General features: G+C 43.2%; 1 protein-coding gene across 1 annotated transcript in view; it reads left to right on the top strand.

Annotated features, from left to right (window-relative positions):
• Window positions 1-17,303, top strand: part of DNMBP (dynamin binding protein) — a 116,515-nt gene that overhangs the window by 53,078 nt on the left and 46,134 nt on the right. The window contains exon 5 of the mRNA XM_040486138.1: window positions 1,360-3,336. Within this exon, the coding sequence (XP_040342072.1) occupies window positions 1,360-3,336 (1,977 nt within the window). The remainder of the gene's footprint in view (window positions 1-1,359; window positions 3,337-17,303) is intronic.

Genomic DNA, 17,303 nt, shown 5'->3' with positions numbered 1-17,303 from the left:
TATACATGTATATTTTAATGTTTGTTTATTTTTTGAGAGAGAGAGAGAGAGTGTGTGCACAAGCAGAAGAGGGGCGGAGAGAGAGAGAGAGAGAGGGACACCACACAATACAAAGCAGGCTCCAGGCTCTGAGCTGTCAGCACAGAGCCTGACGCAGGTCTCAAACTCACAAGCTCTGAGATCATGACCTGAGCCAAAGTTGAACACTTAATTGAGCCACACAGGTGCCCCAGATATGTGTGTATGTCTTTTTTTGTTTTTTTTTCCCTTTTTTTTAAATTTTTTTTAATTTTTATTTTTTCAATATATGAAATTTATTGTCAAATTGGTTTCCATACAACACCCAGTGCTCATCCCTAAAGGTGCCCTCCTCAATATCCATCACCCACCCTCCCCTCCCTCCCACCCCCCATCAACCGATATGTGTATATGTTTTATCATTTATAAACTAATCCAATGACACAGACTGTAAAAACACTGTTTAAAAGTAGTATTTTTCAACTTTTTGATCCTAGGAGCCCTTTTATACCCTTAACAGTTATTGAGACCCGAGGGAGCTCTTGCTTATGTGGGTTTTTGATATTTGCAATATTAGCTATTAAAACAGAAAATTTAAAAACATTTATCAATTCATTTTTTAAAACCTATTATATATTAACATAAACAGCATATTTTTAATGAAAAATAGTTTTCCAAACAACAATTTTAATGAGAAGAGTGTCATTCGTTTACATTTTTGCAAATCTCTTTAATATTTGGTTTAATACAAGAAAGCTAGATTCTCATATTTGTATCTATGTTCATTCTCATTGAACTGTGGTTTACTGAAGTATGTGAAGTATATGAAGAAAATATAGTTCTGACTTTACAGACTCTCCAAAAAGATCTTGGGGCTCCCCCAGGATTCCATGAACCACACATTGAAAACCACTTGTTTGCAGAAACGTGTACTATTTTGTCACTAAATTGTCAAAATTCACTAAATTCACTAAATTATCAAAAGTATTATGCCCTGTGTGGCTCAGTCGGTTAGGTGTCTGACTCTTGATTTCGACTCAGGTCATGATCTCACGGTTCATGAGATCAGGCCCTGCGTTAGACTCTGCTGACAGAGCTGAACCTGCTTGGGATTCTCCCTGTCCCTCTCTCTGCTTCTCACCCACTTGCATACGTGTTCTTTTCTCTGTCTCTCTCAAAATAAGTAAATAAACATTTAAAAAAAAAAGTATTATGCCCTTAAAACTCCAGATGTGTATTTCCCTGAAACTGACGTTTAAAATGATGAGTTGTACTATTAGTTATGTTAATACTCTTTTGGGGTGATGACTCAGGTCATTATCTTTGCTTCTCTTTCTTTAGGCGACCTAGTGATTCTCGATGGTGCTCCCACTGCCGGCTGGCTGCAGGGCCGAAGCTGCTGGGGCGCGCGAGGCTTCTTTCCGTCCTCGTGTGTCCGGGAGCTCTGCCTGTCCTCACGGAGCCAGCAGTGGCACTCGCAGAGTGCCTTGCTCCAGATTCCTGAGTACTCGATGGGACAAGCCCGGGCGCTGATGGGGCTTTCTGCCCAGCTGGATGAGGAGCTGGACTTCAGAGAAGGGGATGTGATTACCATTACTGGAGTTCCTGAACCAGGCTGGTTTGAGGGGGAATTAGATGGTCGAAGAGGCATTTTTCCAGAAGGTTTTGTAGAGCTTTTGGGGCCCCTGAGGACTGTGGATGAGTTGGTAAGTTCTGGAAATCACGACGATTGCATTGTTAACGGTGAAGAAGACACCCCTACAGGAGAAGAGGAGAGGGAGCCCGAAGAGGATGAGGAGCAGCCAGGGACCTACGGAATTGCCCTCTACAGATTCCAAGCCCTGGAGCCAAATGAGTTGGATTTTGAGGTAGGTGATAAAATCCGAATTCTGGGGACGCTGGAAGATGGCTGGCTGGAAGGATCACTGAAGGGCAGGACAGGCATCTTTCCTTACCGATTTGTAAAGCTCTTTCCTAAAACAAGAGCAGAGGAGACCATGGATGTGCCAGAGGAAAGCAGCCCTGCTGAGATCCCTGACACTTCTCTGGATTGTTCTGAGAACTCCATAGTAGTAGAAGGAAGAAGACATGAAACTCTCGAATATAAAGCGGAGAAGTCCAACTGTGTTATTTCTGAAACATCTGCTTCTCCCCTGGAGCATCTGACTTTTGCGTATGAAGTAAACAAAAATTCTCATCAGGACGAGGGCACCTCAGGAGGGCCCCAGAGAAGCCCGGGCCTGGGGCACGAACAGCCTCTTGCCAAAGACTGTTTTGCCAAGGATCCTTCAGAGACTATCAATGGGGTTTCCTCTCAATCTCAGGTACCTTTTCGTCCCAGACTGCAGAAAAACCAGTATTATTCTCCAGTGGGAGGGAGCCTCCTAAGCTCAGAGCAGTATCCTGACCCTGTTCCCTTCGAAGCAAGGACTAAAGACTACTCCAGCCTACCTCCCAGAGGAATGCACTCCCCACCAAAAACCCTTCAGAAGCCAGTGCGACCTCCTCACAGTGGCTCTAGTCTTTTTGCCCCTAGGGTAGTCAGACCCAGCCAGTTGAGCCCTCAGCTCCAGGGCATGGTAAGATGTGTTAAAAAGCCCCACACGCTCAAAGAAAATGCCTCTGGCTTTTGTTCTGGATCAGAGGTGAAGCCTGGTCTGCAAGATAAAGGGTTCGCAGTGGAAGCAATGACACTTGTGCAGGGAGAAGGCAGCACTGACCTGGATTCTAAGTTGACACAACAGCTGATAGAGTTTGAGAAGAGCTTGTCAGGACCCGGCACAGAACCAGATAAAATTTTGCGCCACTTTTCAATCCTGGACTTTAACTCCGAGAAGGACATTGTCCGAGGTTCCTCAAAGCTACTCAGCCAGCAGGAGCTGCCTGAGAGGAAAAAAGCCCTAAGGCCACCGCCACCACGGCCCTCTGTTCCAGCGTTGACTTCTCCCCAGAGCCTGAAACCTGAACCTCCCTTGGCAGTGCGACCCTCTCGCCCAGCTCCCCTGCCTCCCCCGGCACAGCACAGAATGATATCCCCCAGGCTCCTAACCTGTCCCCATCCTAGCTGTGAGACCCCAGAAAAGGAGGGCCCTGAGAATATGGAACAGACTCCGGACCAAACTTCCCCGTGTCCGTTAGTACTGGTGAGGATTCAGGAAATGGAACAGGACTTGGATATGTGTAGCGGGGCTCAAGAAGAGCTAAACATGACGGTGGAGGAGAAGCAAGATGAATCATTAAGGGCAGAGACCCTTGAGGACCTTGAGTTCTACGAGAGCAACATTGAAAGTCTGAATATGGAACTCCAGCAACTTAGAGGTGAGTGGTGAGGAAACAAAATGTACTCGCTTCTTGACATCCACAAGTCCGCGTTAACAGCCTCCCTGTGCTTTTTAAGGGAGATGTTACCGTCTTCGACAAAGAATGATTTGCTGTTTCATTACCTAATTTCATATCACAGTTCGACTGGTCTGTCTTGGTATATCCTATGACCACTCACTGTAGCTTCCTGAGTTCACTTGATGCCCAGATAAAGAAGCTCAAACCTCATTGATGTTCATGCCTCCTGTTCTGGTGTGGTATGCATAGCAGTCAGGCAGCTGGAAAGTCCCTTAACCAGGCTGTAGTGAGGACTAACGACTCCTAGGCTTCCAACTTGTAAGATTCCAACTTGTAAGATTCCAACTTCCGACTTCCAACTTGTAAGATTCATGAAAAACTCCTCCTTATGTCTTTGTGGTTTAAGGACTGGGTTTCAATAGTAACCATAAGTCCTAACATTTATTAACTTGTTCATAATAAGGACTGGTTACCATTTGCTTGCACAAATAATCTTCACAGCCACCCTAAAGGCACTGGGATAATTCATACGGCTGCTTTATAGATGAGAAAGGTAAGATTTGCAGAGATTAAGTAGCTTACCAAGGGAACTGGGAGCTCTTGTTTTTAACTACTGCAGTTCACTTCTTCCCACCTTGCACATTCAAATATTCAAATTCTGTCCCTTAATTTGGGGGTGACCAGCCTCGGGGACTCCATTTGTATTCACCAGACTTATGGGAGAAATAAATTATAAAGGAGAAGGAGAAAGGAAGTGAGGCACCAGCATTAGTCTGGGGCTCGCGGAGAACACGGCTATGTCGCTTCGGGCAGGTGTGCCAGAGAGCTCCGAACCCACGTGTCCTCAGGAAGGAAAAGAATACAAAATAATGTGTGGATGTAGGAATTGCAGGATACTGATTAAACTCCCAGCAGGAGAATGGTGGTCCGGAGAGGCTGGCTTAAGAAGGCGGGCCAAGTACACACGCTCACCTGCCCCTCTACTTTAGATCACTGCAAGCGACTGGAAAAATAAGTTCCAACAAGAAAGAGTATTATGGGAAGGCCAGAAGTGGAGTCATCTTCTGAGAGATGGAGAGCAGATGGTATTAAGGAGAGGAAACTTCTATCTAAACTATGCTCGGGAGAGGACCGCTATGCGAGCGCGTTCGGGTCTGAGGGGACTGCAGCCTCAGAGGCGGGGCGGGGCCGGGGGGTGTCCTGGAGCAGATTTGCTGTGAAGGATCAGGGAAGAACTAGGGCACTTGGGCTGAACAGGGGCGGCAGCAACAGTTACCCTCAAGGGGACTCGTGAGGATGAGCTCTTAGGCATGTCCTCAAGAAGGTGATCACTTAGGGGCACCTGGCTGGCTCAGTCGGTAGAGCATGCAACTCTTGGTCTTGGGTCATGAGTTTGAGCCCCACTTTGGGCGTAGAGTTTACTTAAAATAATAAAGGGGACATTAAGAAAAAAAGTGATCATTTAATATGAGTACCTGAAGTCCTGGGGGGATTGCCAGATACCTTGATGGTTTCAGTGTGCCTGAAAAGGAGTTATAAGGGAATCTCAGTGCTGCATCCCCAAAGCAATAGCAAGTTCCAGGATCTTCCACCACCTTCCAACTTGTAAGTTTTGAGATACACCTGTAAACTATTCTTGCATTAGATATACGGGTGGCAGAACAAAAGTGTCTCAAATTTCAGGTAGTGGGAATTTCTCAATAATGAGGCTTTTTAGGAGGGCTTGGCTGGCTCAGTGGGTCATGCAACTTTTGATCTTGGGGTTGTGAATTTGAGTCCCATGTTGAGTGCAGAGATTACTAAAAAGACAATTTTTTTTAAGTAATACTTTTTAGAATTAATTGTGTTCCACAGAAATGCTATGTCTTCTGTGCTTAAGGATCCCATGCAGTGTTTTTAAATGGATGTATAGATTAATGGACTGGTACTAAGTGATGAAATGGGTATTCTTTTTCCTTCAACTGACCTTCTTTTTTAGGACTAATTTAATAATTTAGCCAGTGTTCTTACCGTGCTTTTTTTTTTTTTAAGCGCTAAAAGTTTAATAATGTGATAGATCTACAGTGGGTGTGTACAGTCTTAATTAAAAAGATTTTTCTGGGGCGCCTGGGTGGCGCAGTCGGTTAAGTGTCCGACTTCAGCCAGGTCACGATCTCGCGGTCCGTGAGTTCGAGCCCCGCGTCAGGCTCTGGGCTGATGGCTCGGAGCCTGGAGCCTGTTTTCGATTCTGTGTCTCCCTCTTTCTCTGCCCCTCCCCCGTTCATGCTCTGTCTCTCTCTGTCCCAAAAATAAATAAAAACGTTGAAAAAAAAAATTAAAAAAAAAAAAAGATTTTTCTTCATTTGAATCTATCAATAGCATAGGCTATATTAATGTTAATTTTTTTCAATAAGTATTATTTATGTGATGAAATTATTCCTTGCAGTCACTAACAGTACCTCGTAAGGTCATCGTTTTCTATTTTCATAAAAATGATATTCAGTAATATAGTCAGTACCGTGAAAAAGAAGGAAATCATCAGTTTGAGCACTAGGCTTTACTCTTCCAATGCTCTTGATACAGCATTCATCTAATTCTGATTGATATTATATTTAGTTGTTTATATGCCTCCCAATGTGAATTTTAAACCTACTGAGAAGATATACTTTGTCTTAGTGTATCATTTCCCACACACCTGCCAGAGTATTCTGCAGGTAGTAGAGACCCATTAAATACTTGATAAATTGGATATAGTTTAACTGAATGAAATTAGAAGTTGAAGTTTGCGTGTCTACTTCCCAGAGTTTTCATACATCTCCTACCTCTGTTTGTTACTTTGAACTTGGACCACTGTGGCTCTGGGGACTGTTGGAACAGAGATGCCAGTCCCCTTATCAGACACAGTTCATGGGTAGCAAAATAGTCCAGTGCTGTGTCAGACCCAAGGTAAGGTTCTTTGTTGTAGCTAGCTACACCTCCTTCTTAAGACTCTGGAATTACGGTGGCATGAGGATTCATTTTGTAGAAGAAGCTCTATTTTTTTTTCAAATCTGAAATGTCATCTTTTATAGTTTTCTGTTTCCTGCAGGTAGCTTTCAGCTTGTTTTTTATTTTCTTTACATACGGTAAGCATAACTTTAGTATTAGAGTCTGCATATGATGATTCCAAGATATTATGTGTTAGTGGGGTTATTTTTGATGTCGCCTACTCCTCATTCATGTGGTCTAGACTCCTTATGTGTCTGATTATCTTTTACTGTGTGCTGGTCATAGTATTTGCAAAACGTTAAGACCTACAATGAAGGCACCTGATTCCAGAGAGGATTTGCATTTGTTTCTATCAGTTTTTTTGTGATCTGCTAATGTTCCCAAATTCCCAAAGGATAGTAATCCTCGGGATTCAAGAAAAAGAAACTGGAATCTCTGTTAATTCCTAAACTATAAATTATTCTGAATTTTAAACTATTTATTTACATGTTCTTAAATAATAATAGTAATACCATAATCATCTACAATGAATAATTTTTCTTTGTTAGACTTACATTAAAAGTTTCAGAGATTATAATTTTCCTGTCTTATGCTAATACTAAAAGAGATTATTATATTATCATGGCACACACACATATACATATATAAGAAATGTGTGTGTGTGTGTGTATATATATATATACACATATACACATACATACATACATACATATATATAAATGCATGGTTTGTAATGAACCAAATATTATGACAAGATTATGTATTTCTGTTTTTTTTTTTAAGATGTTTATTTTTTGAGAGAGCACAAGTGGGGCAAGGGCAGAGAGAGGGGGTAGAGGATCCAAAGTGGACTTTGCACTGACAGCACTGAGCCCTATATGGGGCTTGAACTCACGAACCACGAGATCATGACCTGAGCCAAAGTCCAACTCTCAATTGAGCCACCCAGGTGCCCCAACAAGATTATATATTTTAATAACATGTAAAAGTGTTCTCTACCTGATAATAGACTTTTTAAAGACTTTAAAGACTTTCTTACTTTTTAATTTAAAATAATTTTAGATCTGGGGCACCTGGGTGGCTCAGTCAGTTAAGCGGCCAACTTCAGCTCAGGTCATGATGTGTTTATGGGTTCAAGCCCTGTGTCAGGCTCTGTGCTGAGACAGCTCAGAGCCTGGAGCCTGCTTTGGATTCTGTGTTTCCCTCTCTTTCTGCCCCTCCCCGCTCACAATCTTTCTCTCTCTCTCAAAAATAAACATTAAAAAAATAAAATAATTTTAGATCTATAGGAAAGTTGCAAAAAATTAAAGTTCTCATATACCCTTCACTCAGCTTCCCCTTAACCTTAACATCTTACATAACTATAGAATATTTATCAAAGTCAGAAAATTAACATGACAATAGGCAATTGAAAACATTAGAAGAGGGGAACATTAACATAAAATAAATTGTAAATAAAAATAATTTCAAGGGGCGCCTGGGTGGCGCAGTCGGTTAAGCGTCCGACTTCAGCCAGGTCACGATCTCGCGGTCCGTGAGTTCGAGCCCCACGTCGGGCTCTGGGCTGATGGCTCAGAGCCTGGAGCCTGCTTCCGATTCTGTGTCTCCCTCTCTCTCTGCCCCTCCCCCGTTCATGCTCTGTCTCTCTCTGTCCCAAAAATAAATAAACGTTGAAAAAAAATTAAAAAAAAATAATTTCAAAACTGTAAAGTAATACCACAAGTAATTAGTATTTAAAAGTTATTCTTAAAACAAGATTGTAAATACAAAAGCTTTATTTGCCCTGATCCTATTGGTCATTGTTATGTTAATATTCCAGGCATAAGAAAGAGTTTCCATCTGAGATTGATGTTGGTTGGATTATGAGTGTAGCTAAAAGCATCCTCAGGTGGGGCCATTAGGGTACATGTAAGTTCATTTTCTTTTTATTTTTGGGACAGAAAGAGACAGAGCATGAACGGGGGAGGGGCAGAGAGAGAGGGAGACACAGAATCGGAAACAGGCTCCAGGCTCCGAGCCATCAGCCCAGAGCCCGACACGGGGCTCGAACTCACGGACCGCGAGATCGTGACCTGGCTGAAGTTGGATGCTTAACCGACTGCGCCACCCAGGCGCCCCTCATTTTCTTTTTTAACAATGAAGTATTTTGTGTACTTGCTCTGATTTTGACTTTGCCATTGAAATCAATATTGTTTTTGCTAATTCAAAATTTAGATAATATTTTTGCTAATTCAAAATTTAGACAAACTGGGTGGCTCAGTTGGTTAAGTGTCCGGCTTTGGCTCAGATCATGATCTCACTGTTCGTGAGTTTGAGCCCCATGTCAGGCTCTGAGGTATTAGTTCAGAGCCTGGAGCCTGCTTCAGATTCTGTGTCTCCCTCTCTCTCTGCCCCTCCCCTGTTCGTCTTCTGTCTCTCTCTGTCTCTCAAAAACTGAATTAAAAAAAAGTTAAAAAAAATTTAGACAATAAATTTTTAACTATTCATATCTGTAAAAAATTTTATTATTATAATTGATATACATTATAGTAGTTTTAGGTGTACAATGTAATAATTCAATATTCATATTCTCATGGTCTCTGTAATCTTCTGTTAAAATAATTTATAAAGAACTATACCCTATAGCAAATATTAAACCCTGAAGAATGCTGGACAGCTTTGGGTGGTATTCAAATAATGGAACATTCACTGCTCTGAGCAAGATTTAACACTGCACAGAATCATTTGTCAGAGTTGCCAGTTTTGCTTCCAGAACTTGATATCACTTACAAAGTTTGTATGACATACACGGTACAAATAAGCTTATTAATATTTATTTGCAAGAATGACTCACTGTTAGCAGCACACAAGGCCATGAACACACACACTTGTAAACATAACATAGCAAGAGCTACAAGCAAAACTAACTGATTAGATCCTGATCACTTTTCTGTGTACTCTTGTCTGGTCAACCTTAATCTTTCACTTTCTGTGTCAGTATTTTCTGTTCTTGCTTTCAACTGGACATCGGTAGATGCCTTCAAACCAGTAATGTGTCTACCTTTATTATTAGGCTTTATTCGTAAAGGAGAATTATAGTATTTTCTCTTGTCTTCAAGATTTCTAGGCTGATTTTTCTTAGGATTCAGAGAGACCTATACATTTCTCAAGAAACACTGAGAAGCATTTTCCACATGGAAGCATTAGTCCATCTCAGTTTGGTTCCTGAAATTAATTTCAAAGCTTAAAGTTCCATGGAAAACCAAGATATAGGAACCCCAACTGTAATTTTGCAAGAGGGCTGGTCCAATTCTGACTCACTCTCTGGGGTCCCTTGGGATCTTAGCTTATTTGGGGAAAAGGGCTGTTTTTAGATTTCTCGCCTTGGATAAGCTCTGGGCTTTGAGTTTTTGACTTTTTCTCCTCAGAGGACCATTGAAACAAAAGTTCCATTTTCTGGAACTGGCAAGTGCTGTGGGGCAATGCCGCTTCTGTGGTTATTTGCTTGTCTGGATTCCAGTTTTCTTTTGGTTTTGGCCAGCATGCTACCATCTTGTCAGTGTATTGATAGTTCGGAGATTTTAAAAATATTTCCTCCAACTTTTTAAACTTTTTTTTTCCTGTGAGAGGATTGGTCCAAATAACCTAAACTTTAGTTATTAGAAATTTGAAAGCCCAGGATTAGTTTTAGAGAAGCCAGTATTTGGCTCCAGCTGAGAATTTGGAGCTTTAAATTTGGAATTACCATGTAGAGTCAGAGTAGAATCAGAGTAGGAGGCATCTCTGATTATAGCATGTTGGGGAATGAAATGCCATTTTGCAGGCTTCAGGATGGGATTCAGTTCAGTCATTCATCCAGCAAATGTTTGTTATAGGTACTGTGCTAAGGGCAGGGTAATAAACACAGATGTGCTCTCTGCTCTCAGAGAGCTTCTGGTCAAATGAGTTGCTAGTTAATAAATTAAGGTACATATCTAAAACACAGTATCTTCAAATCTGATAAATAGGTTGACTTCCAGAGCAATGGAAAGATTTGGGGTTAATCCACAGACTTTCAGGTTTCCCAGTACATGTTACTTTTAGAACCCTGATTAGGACTACATAATGTAGCCCTGAGAGAATCTTATTTTAGAATATCATAGTGTTTTCCTGTCTCTAGGAGAGGTTCACATGCCTCTCAATTTGACAAGTAATCAGGGTTGTACATTCATTTCTTTATTCAGCAAATATTTCTTTTTTTTTTTTTTTAATTTTTTTTTCAACGTTTATTTTTTGGGACAGAGAGACAGAGCATGAGTGGGGGAGGGGCAGAGAGAGAGGGAGACACAGAATCGGAAACAGGCTCCAGGCTCCGAGCCATCAGCCCAGAGCCCGACGCGGGGCTCGAACTCACGGACCGCGAGATTGTGACCTGGCTGAAGTCGGACGCTTAACCGACTGCGCCACCCAGGCGCCCCTCAGCAAATATTTCTTAAGCACATACTAGGAGGCAGGCACTGGCTATCCATTGATTAATACGAAGGACATAGTCATAGTATTATTCATATTTGTGTATCTCTGAAACTCCAGTGATCATAGTGATGTTGACCTCTGTACGTAATCACACTGTTGAAGCCTTTGAACCATGGTCATAGTTACTTCAGTGTGAGTAAGGACCCCATTAGTTCTACATCAGTGCAGGGAATGGTAAAGGGTAGAGTCAGCCTCTTCCATATTGGGAGCCTCGCTCCTAAACTTTTCTTCCCTTGAAGGTAATGTCAAGGGAATGTTGACCAGAGACTCTCAGGGTAATTTTAAAAGGCTGTTGAACATCAAATCAGAATGTGTTTCAAGAAAGTAACATTTTCAACAACATACTGAGATCTAAGACCCACTAAAGAGAGCCATTCATTTAATAAGTTAGAAAATTACTGATATGGAAGAGTAACATCTTTATACTGAAGTGATCTACAATATTCTAGAAAGTATAGGTGCACCTGGGTGGCTCAGTAGGTTTGGCATCTAACTTCAGCTCAGGTCATGATCTCACGGTTCGTGGGTTTGAGGCCTGCATCAGGTTCTGTGCTGACAGTTAAGAGCCTGGAGCTTGCTTCAGATTCTGTGTTTCCCTCTTTCTCTGCCCCTCCCCTGCTAACACTGTGTCTCTTTTTGTCTCTCAAAAATGAAAAAATGTTAAAAAATTTTTAATTTGAAAGTATAGTTTATTTCTACATCCAGAAGCTATTTATTATTCTGAAGACTCCTTGGTGTGCCTCAGTATTAAAAATTCTTTCTCAGGGCGCTGGGTGGCTCAGTAGGTTAAGTATCTGACTTCAGCTCAGGTCATGATCTTATGGTTTGTGAGTTTAAGCCCCACATCAGGCTCTATGCTGAGTTCACTGGAGCCTGCTTTGGATTCTGTGTCTCCCTCTCTCTCTGGCCCTCCCTCACTCACACCGTGTGTGTGTGTGTGTGTGTGTGTGTGTGTGTGTGTGTGTGTCAAAAATAAAAACTAATAAATTTTTAAATAAAAAAATTATATTGAAAAAATAAAAATAAAATAAAAATTCTTTCTCAAACTAGTAAAACACAATGAGTTAAATAGCCAAACATTTTGTGGTCTTTCAAGATGTAAAAGTTTATGTGAAAGGAATAATAATCTTTCTTTCTGATTTGTCAGTACATGAGAAAAAAAAGCAAGTATCTTTGACTTGTGGCATGTGGTTCAGGATGTTGGCTCAGTAAAAATTAGCTCGGTTACTTTAAATGGATTTTGTCTTGGTATAAAACAGCAACCAGTTAGAAGGCTTTAATAATCTATGTTAATTCAGGACTGAAACTAGTTTTCCTTTTACAATAGGGGTTCAATGTGTGTGTCAAGAAATGTAGCTTGGAATGGTTGACTTAGTTATAATTAACCCATGAATCACTATTCTTTTTTTTTTTTTTTTAAGTTAGTTAAAGAATCTCTATTCCTAACTTTGTAGCATGGCTTTGTGAACATTTCCTCATGCTCAGCTCATGGCAGAGGGGAGGAGAAACTGGAATAGATCCAGGGATTTTAAGTATCGGTTTCAGATTTCACTGGGGCTTTGCAGGGATATAGTGAAAGGACCTGCCTGCCTCCTGCTAGCACAGACCCTTGGCCACAGTCATTCCTGCCACTACACGGCCACTGAGTGTGTCATCTCCCAGCCTACACTTTGCCAGATGTAGCAAGCCCCAAGAGATGAGAAACTCCAGGGCAGTCATTTAATCTGCATATATTGAGCTCCTGCTGTATTCCAGGCAGTGCTCTGGAGTTAGGGCAGTGATCTCTGCCCTCATGGGGAGAGGCAAACAGTAAGTAGAAATATGAATATGTACTAGAAGGCAAAAGAAGCTATGGAATCAGGGAAGGCCTCACTGAAAAGTGACATTCGCGTGAAGATCTGAATGATTGTAGGGAGCCAGCCAAGCCATTTTTGGGGGGTGGGGAAATCGTTGTAGGCAGATGTGCAGCTAGTGTTTGAGGAACAGCAAGGAGGCCAATTCAGCTAGAGCTAAGGTGTGGGTTTTGTAGTTCATTGTTCAGAGTAAGACAAGCCACGGGAAGGTTTTGAGCAGGGGAGCAGTAAGATCTGGCGCATGTTATCGCGTCACTCTGGCTGCAGTGTGGAGGCCAAACAGAAAGACACAAGGTTAGGGGCACAGAGGCCAGTTGGGAGGCTACTGCAGTGATGCTGCAGGCAAGAGGTGATGGCGGCCTGGACAGGGATGGTAGACTGGAGATGATGCGGAGTGTGTGGTCCTGGGTATATTTTGAGTCTGAGCCTGTAGGATTTGCTGGTGGATTGGGTGTGAGGTGTGAGAGAACAAGAAGAGTCAAGGATGACCCCGCGGGTGAGCAACTGGAAGGATTGGAGTTGCCAGTAATTTCTCAATTCATGGTGAAGACTGCAGGAGATGCTGGTTGGTGGGGGAGGTGGGACGGGACAGAGGTCAGGAGCTCTGTTTTGGTCATGTTGATGAGCCCATAAAACATCCGGGTAGAAGTATTGATTAGGCAAGTTTGATATACAGCCCAGAGTTCAGGGGAGGGGTGAGGGTTGGAGACGTACATTTGGGACAAATCAATTTTGACAGCCCATAAACTTTATTTAAAGCCACAACGTTTAATGAGATTACTTCTTAAAAAAAAGAAAAGAGTATAGATACACAGAAGTGGCCCAGGCACTGAACCTCACCATTAGCTGAAGGAAGTGAAAGACAGTGATCATAATTATAATTAATTGAGCACTTATTACTTGTCACACAGAGTGCTAGGTCTTTGACACACTTTCATGAATCCTCCATATTGTGCATATATGACAAATGACACAGCCCAGGTTGACCCAGACTGTCACAGTTAGTAAGTGGTAGGGCTGGGGTTCAAATTCAGGTCGGTTTCATTGCACAGCCTTCTGTGCCCTGTCACTGTGCCACACCATGATGTTGGCGTGTTTCAACTTGAGAGAGGACTGCTTGATCTCTGAGAGTGGGTGTAGGAAGCAACACCTGAAAAACCCAGAAATTCAAGGGCTCACAGAGGAGGGATCCCAAAAGACCCTTGTCAACTTACTTCCAAAATAGTTTATTGTCAGGCATAGCATTTTTTAGTACTCTCATGTGTTGAAAACTATAAGAGAATATATGTATGTCTTGATATCTTTAAAAAAAATACTTAACCCTTCTTCACAGATACACTTTTGGCTGCTTGCTTATCAGGGAGTCATACAGCTTTCCAACATGCTTACCCATTCATGCTAGCAACATCTCCACGCTGGTCGTTCGTCTCTCTGAACCCTCACCTAACTCATAACCCTTTCACTTCATCATGAGGTATAAATTCTGAGACATCTTAAGTGCTTCTCACAGCCCTGTCTCATTGTGAATATTCACACCCTTCAGAGCATATCACATTTCCCCCCAAACACCTCTTATTTTCCAACACTCCAGCCCTTATTGCCTTTTACAGTGCTCCCAGAATGCTCTCTGCTTCTGCCTTCCCTCCTCCCAGTCAGTTGTTGCTTTTCATTAGTGCTTTATTTCTTCCTCTGCTGGGGAACTTAACCTTTAGATCTTAGGTGTCTTTCTTCTTTATTTCCAGACCCTCTGTCCACACCACCAGAGGCTGTAGCACTGATGTCCTATGAGTAGCTTTAGCCGTAGTGGTCTCCTTTAAATTCTTCCTTTAGGCTGAGAGGCAGCGGCACTGAATAAGATTGGAAACCACATTTCCAGTCCTATCAGTGTTCCCTGCATTCCTGCCATGTGCTAGGTAATTGCATATCTAGGAGAAGCCCTGGGGCACACCAGTGTTCGGGAGTGTAGAAGACCAGGAAGGTGAATCAGCGAAGAAGAAGACGCAGATAGTCCAGTGAGTGGGACCGATCCATCGGAGTGATTGCATTGCAGAAGCAGAAGCAGAGGGAGGGCCTTGTTGCTGGAACACAGTCTCTGAGGCATTAGGGGGACTGGGATCCAGGGAACGAGCATAGAGACTGGCCTGTTATCAGAGCTGCGACAGTTTCTCCATTTTAACAGGAGGGAAGGCAGAGTGTGTGGATACAGACACAGTAGGATGGTAGATTTGCTAGGGAAAGGATGAAGAAACAGAAATAATTTATAAAGGAGGAAAAGAAAGGAAGTGAGGCACCAGCATTAGTCTGGGGCTCGCGGAGAACACGGCTGTGTCACTTCGGGCAGGTCTGCCAGAGAGCTCCGAACCCACGTGTCCTCAGGAAGGAAAAGAATACAAAGTAATGTGTGGATGTAGGAATTGCAGGATACTGATTGAACCCCCAGCAGGAGAATGGTGGTCCGGAGAGGCTGGCTCAAGAAGACGGGCCAAGTACACACGCTCACCTGCCCCTCTACTTTAGATCACTGCAAGCGACTGGAAAAATAAGTTCCAACAAGAAAGAGTATTATGGGAAGGCCAGAAGTGGAGTCATCTTCTGAGAGATGGAGAGCAGATGGTATTAAGGAGAGGAAACTTCTATCTAAACTATGCTCGGGAGAGGACCGCTATGCGAGCGCGTTCGGGTCTGAGGGGACTGCAGCCTCAGAGGCGGGGTGGGGCCGGGGGGTGTCCTGGAGCAGATTTGCTGTGAAGGATCAGGGAAGAACTAGGGCACTTGGGCTGAACAGGGGCGGCAGCAACAGTTACCCTCAAGGGGACTCGTGAGGATGAGCTCTTAGGCATGTCCTCAAGAAGGTGATCACTTAGGGGCGCCCTCGCTTGGCTCAGCCTGTTAAGCTTCCAACTTCAGCTCAGGTCATATCTCGTGGTTCGTGAGTTCAAGCCCCGCGTCAGTCTCTGTGCTCCAGCGCCAAGCCTGGAGCCTGCTTTAGATTCTGTGTCTCCCTCTCTCTCTCTTCCCCTCCTCTGCTCACACTCTGTCTCTCTCAAAAATAAATAAACATTTAAAAAACTAATGAAAAAAATTTTTTAAGGTGATCATTTAATATGAGAAGTCCTAAAGTCCTGGGGGATTGCCAGATAGCTTGATGATTTCTGAGGACCTGAAGAGGGGCTGGAAGGGAATCTTGGCTCAGTGCTCCATCCCCAAAGCCATAGGAAGTTCCAGGCTCTTCCATGGCCTTCCATACCTGTGACTTGGTTTGAGATACACTCGAGAACCATCCTTGCATTAGATATACAGGTGGCAGAACAAAAGTGTCTCAAGTTTCAGGTAGTGGGAATTTATCAATAATGAGGCTTTTTAGAATTATGTTCCACAGAAATGTCATGTCTTTTGTGCTTAAGATGAAAACATGATGAAACAAACTTGGAGAGCTTAAGTAACTTCCCCAAGATTCTACAGCTGGTGAGTGGCAAAGTCCAGACTCACACCCAGGGCTGGCAAAGCTGTGCTCTTAACCTCCAAGCTGTCCTGCTCTCTGCCTGGCATCTAGCACATGCCCCATACATGCTGCAAACATGAGCTCCTCAAACCTGTCTGTACCTGCTGGGTAACCCATGTGCAGAGATGCGTTGAGGACTGAGATATAAGTTAGACATGGTCCTTGCCTCCAAGGAGCATTCAGTGTAATAAATGGAGATACACACGCATAATAAAATGACGTAGGTGAAATGAGAGAGAGATTTGCTCAGTGCTCTGAAAAACAGCAAGAACTGTAGGAATCAGAGAACATCACTGGGGCACCCTTAGTGTGGAAGCGTCGGTCACCAGACGAGAGGCTTGACCTGCATAGTTAACAGAGACATTAACAGAAGTGTAGGGAGGCATGTGTTCTTGCTGGTTCTTTTCCAGTCTCCTCCCTCTTCTTCCTTTACCCTTCTGGCACCTTCTCCCTCTTTCTGTCTCCTTCTAAATCCTGCTGCCTGTCTTCCCTCCTGCCATTGAATATAGCAGTATTTCTGTCTACTGGGGGTGAGGGGTGCACAGATAGTCACTGCAGCCAATCGCCCCCACTCTGGTGACAAACAGCAAGCATCAGGGCCCTGTGGCACTTTAGGGCCTCCATAATTTATCCTCTTTTATATCTTCTCTTGGTTGATGTACTAGGTGTGTTTCTTACAGTGCTATCTTTATCAAAGATACAAAGTAGCTAAAGGGAACTTTGTTTCCAGTAACAGTGGGGGAAAGATTAATCTTTATTTTCAGTATTTAAAAGTGTGCCTGGCTTACTTTATGTGCCAGTCTAGATGTGCACTGTGGTCAAATGGCGAGGAACGGCCCTGTGGTGGCCAGGCTGGGGGTGGTGGCAGGGGGCACGGGCAGACTCCAAGACTGGAGGCACAGAGGGAATGTCAGGGGAAGGGAAGGGGCCAGTGTGAGCACACCTGCCTCAGAAGTGGCCCACCTCAGACTTAGATCGTGATAGAGTTTACTTGTTCGTTTGCTTGGTTGGAGGGAAATTAAGGTTTTCTAGTACGTTTTTGAGTATCCCTGTTCGTCTAGTGCCACGAAGTCAAACAGATCTGAGTTCAGATTGTGGCCCTCCCTGGCTGGTACCAGCTTATGTGACCAGGT

The sequence above is a fragment of the Herpailurus yagouaroundi genome, unplaced genomic scaffold (assembly GCF_014898765.1).
Source record: "Herpailurus yagouaroundi ecotype Mexico unplaced genomic scaffold, PumYag 163, whole genome shotgun sequence".
Taxonomy (NCBI): Eukaryota; Metazoa; Chordata; class Mammalia; order Carnivora; family Felidae; genus Herpailurus; species Herpailurus yagouaroundi.
Note: the sequence above shows the minus strand (reverse complement) of the source record. Positions and strands in the feature narration are given on the sequence as shown.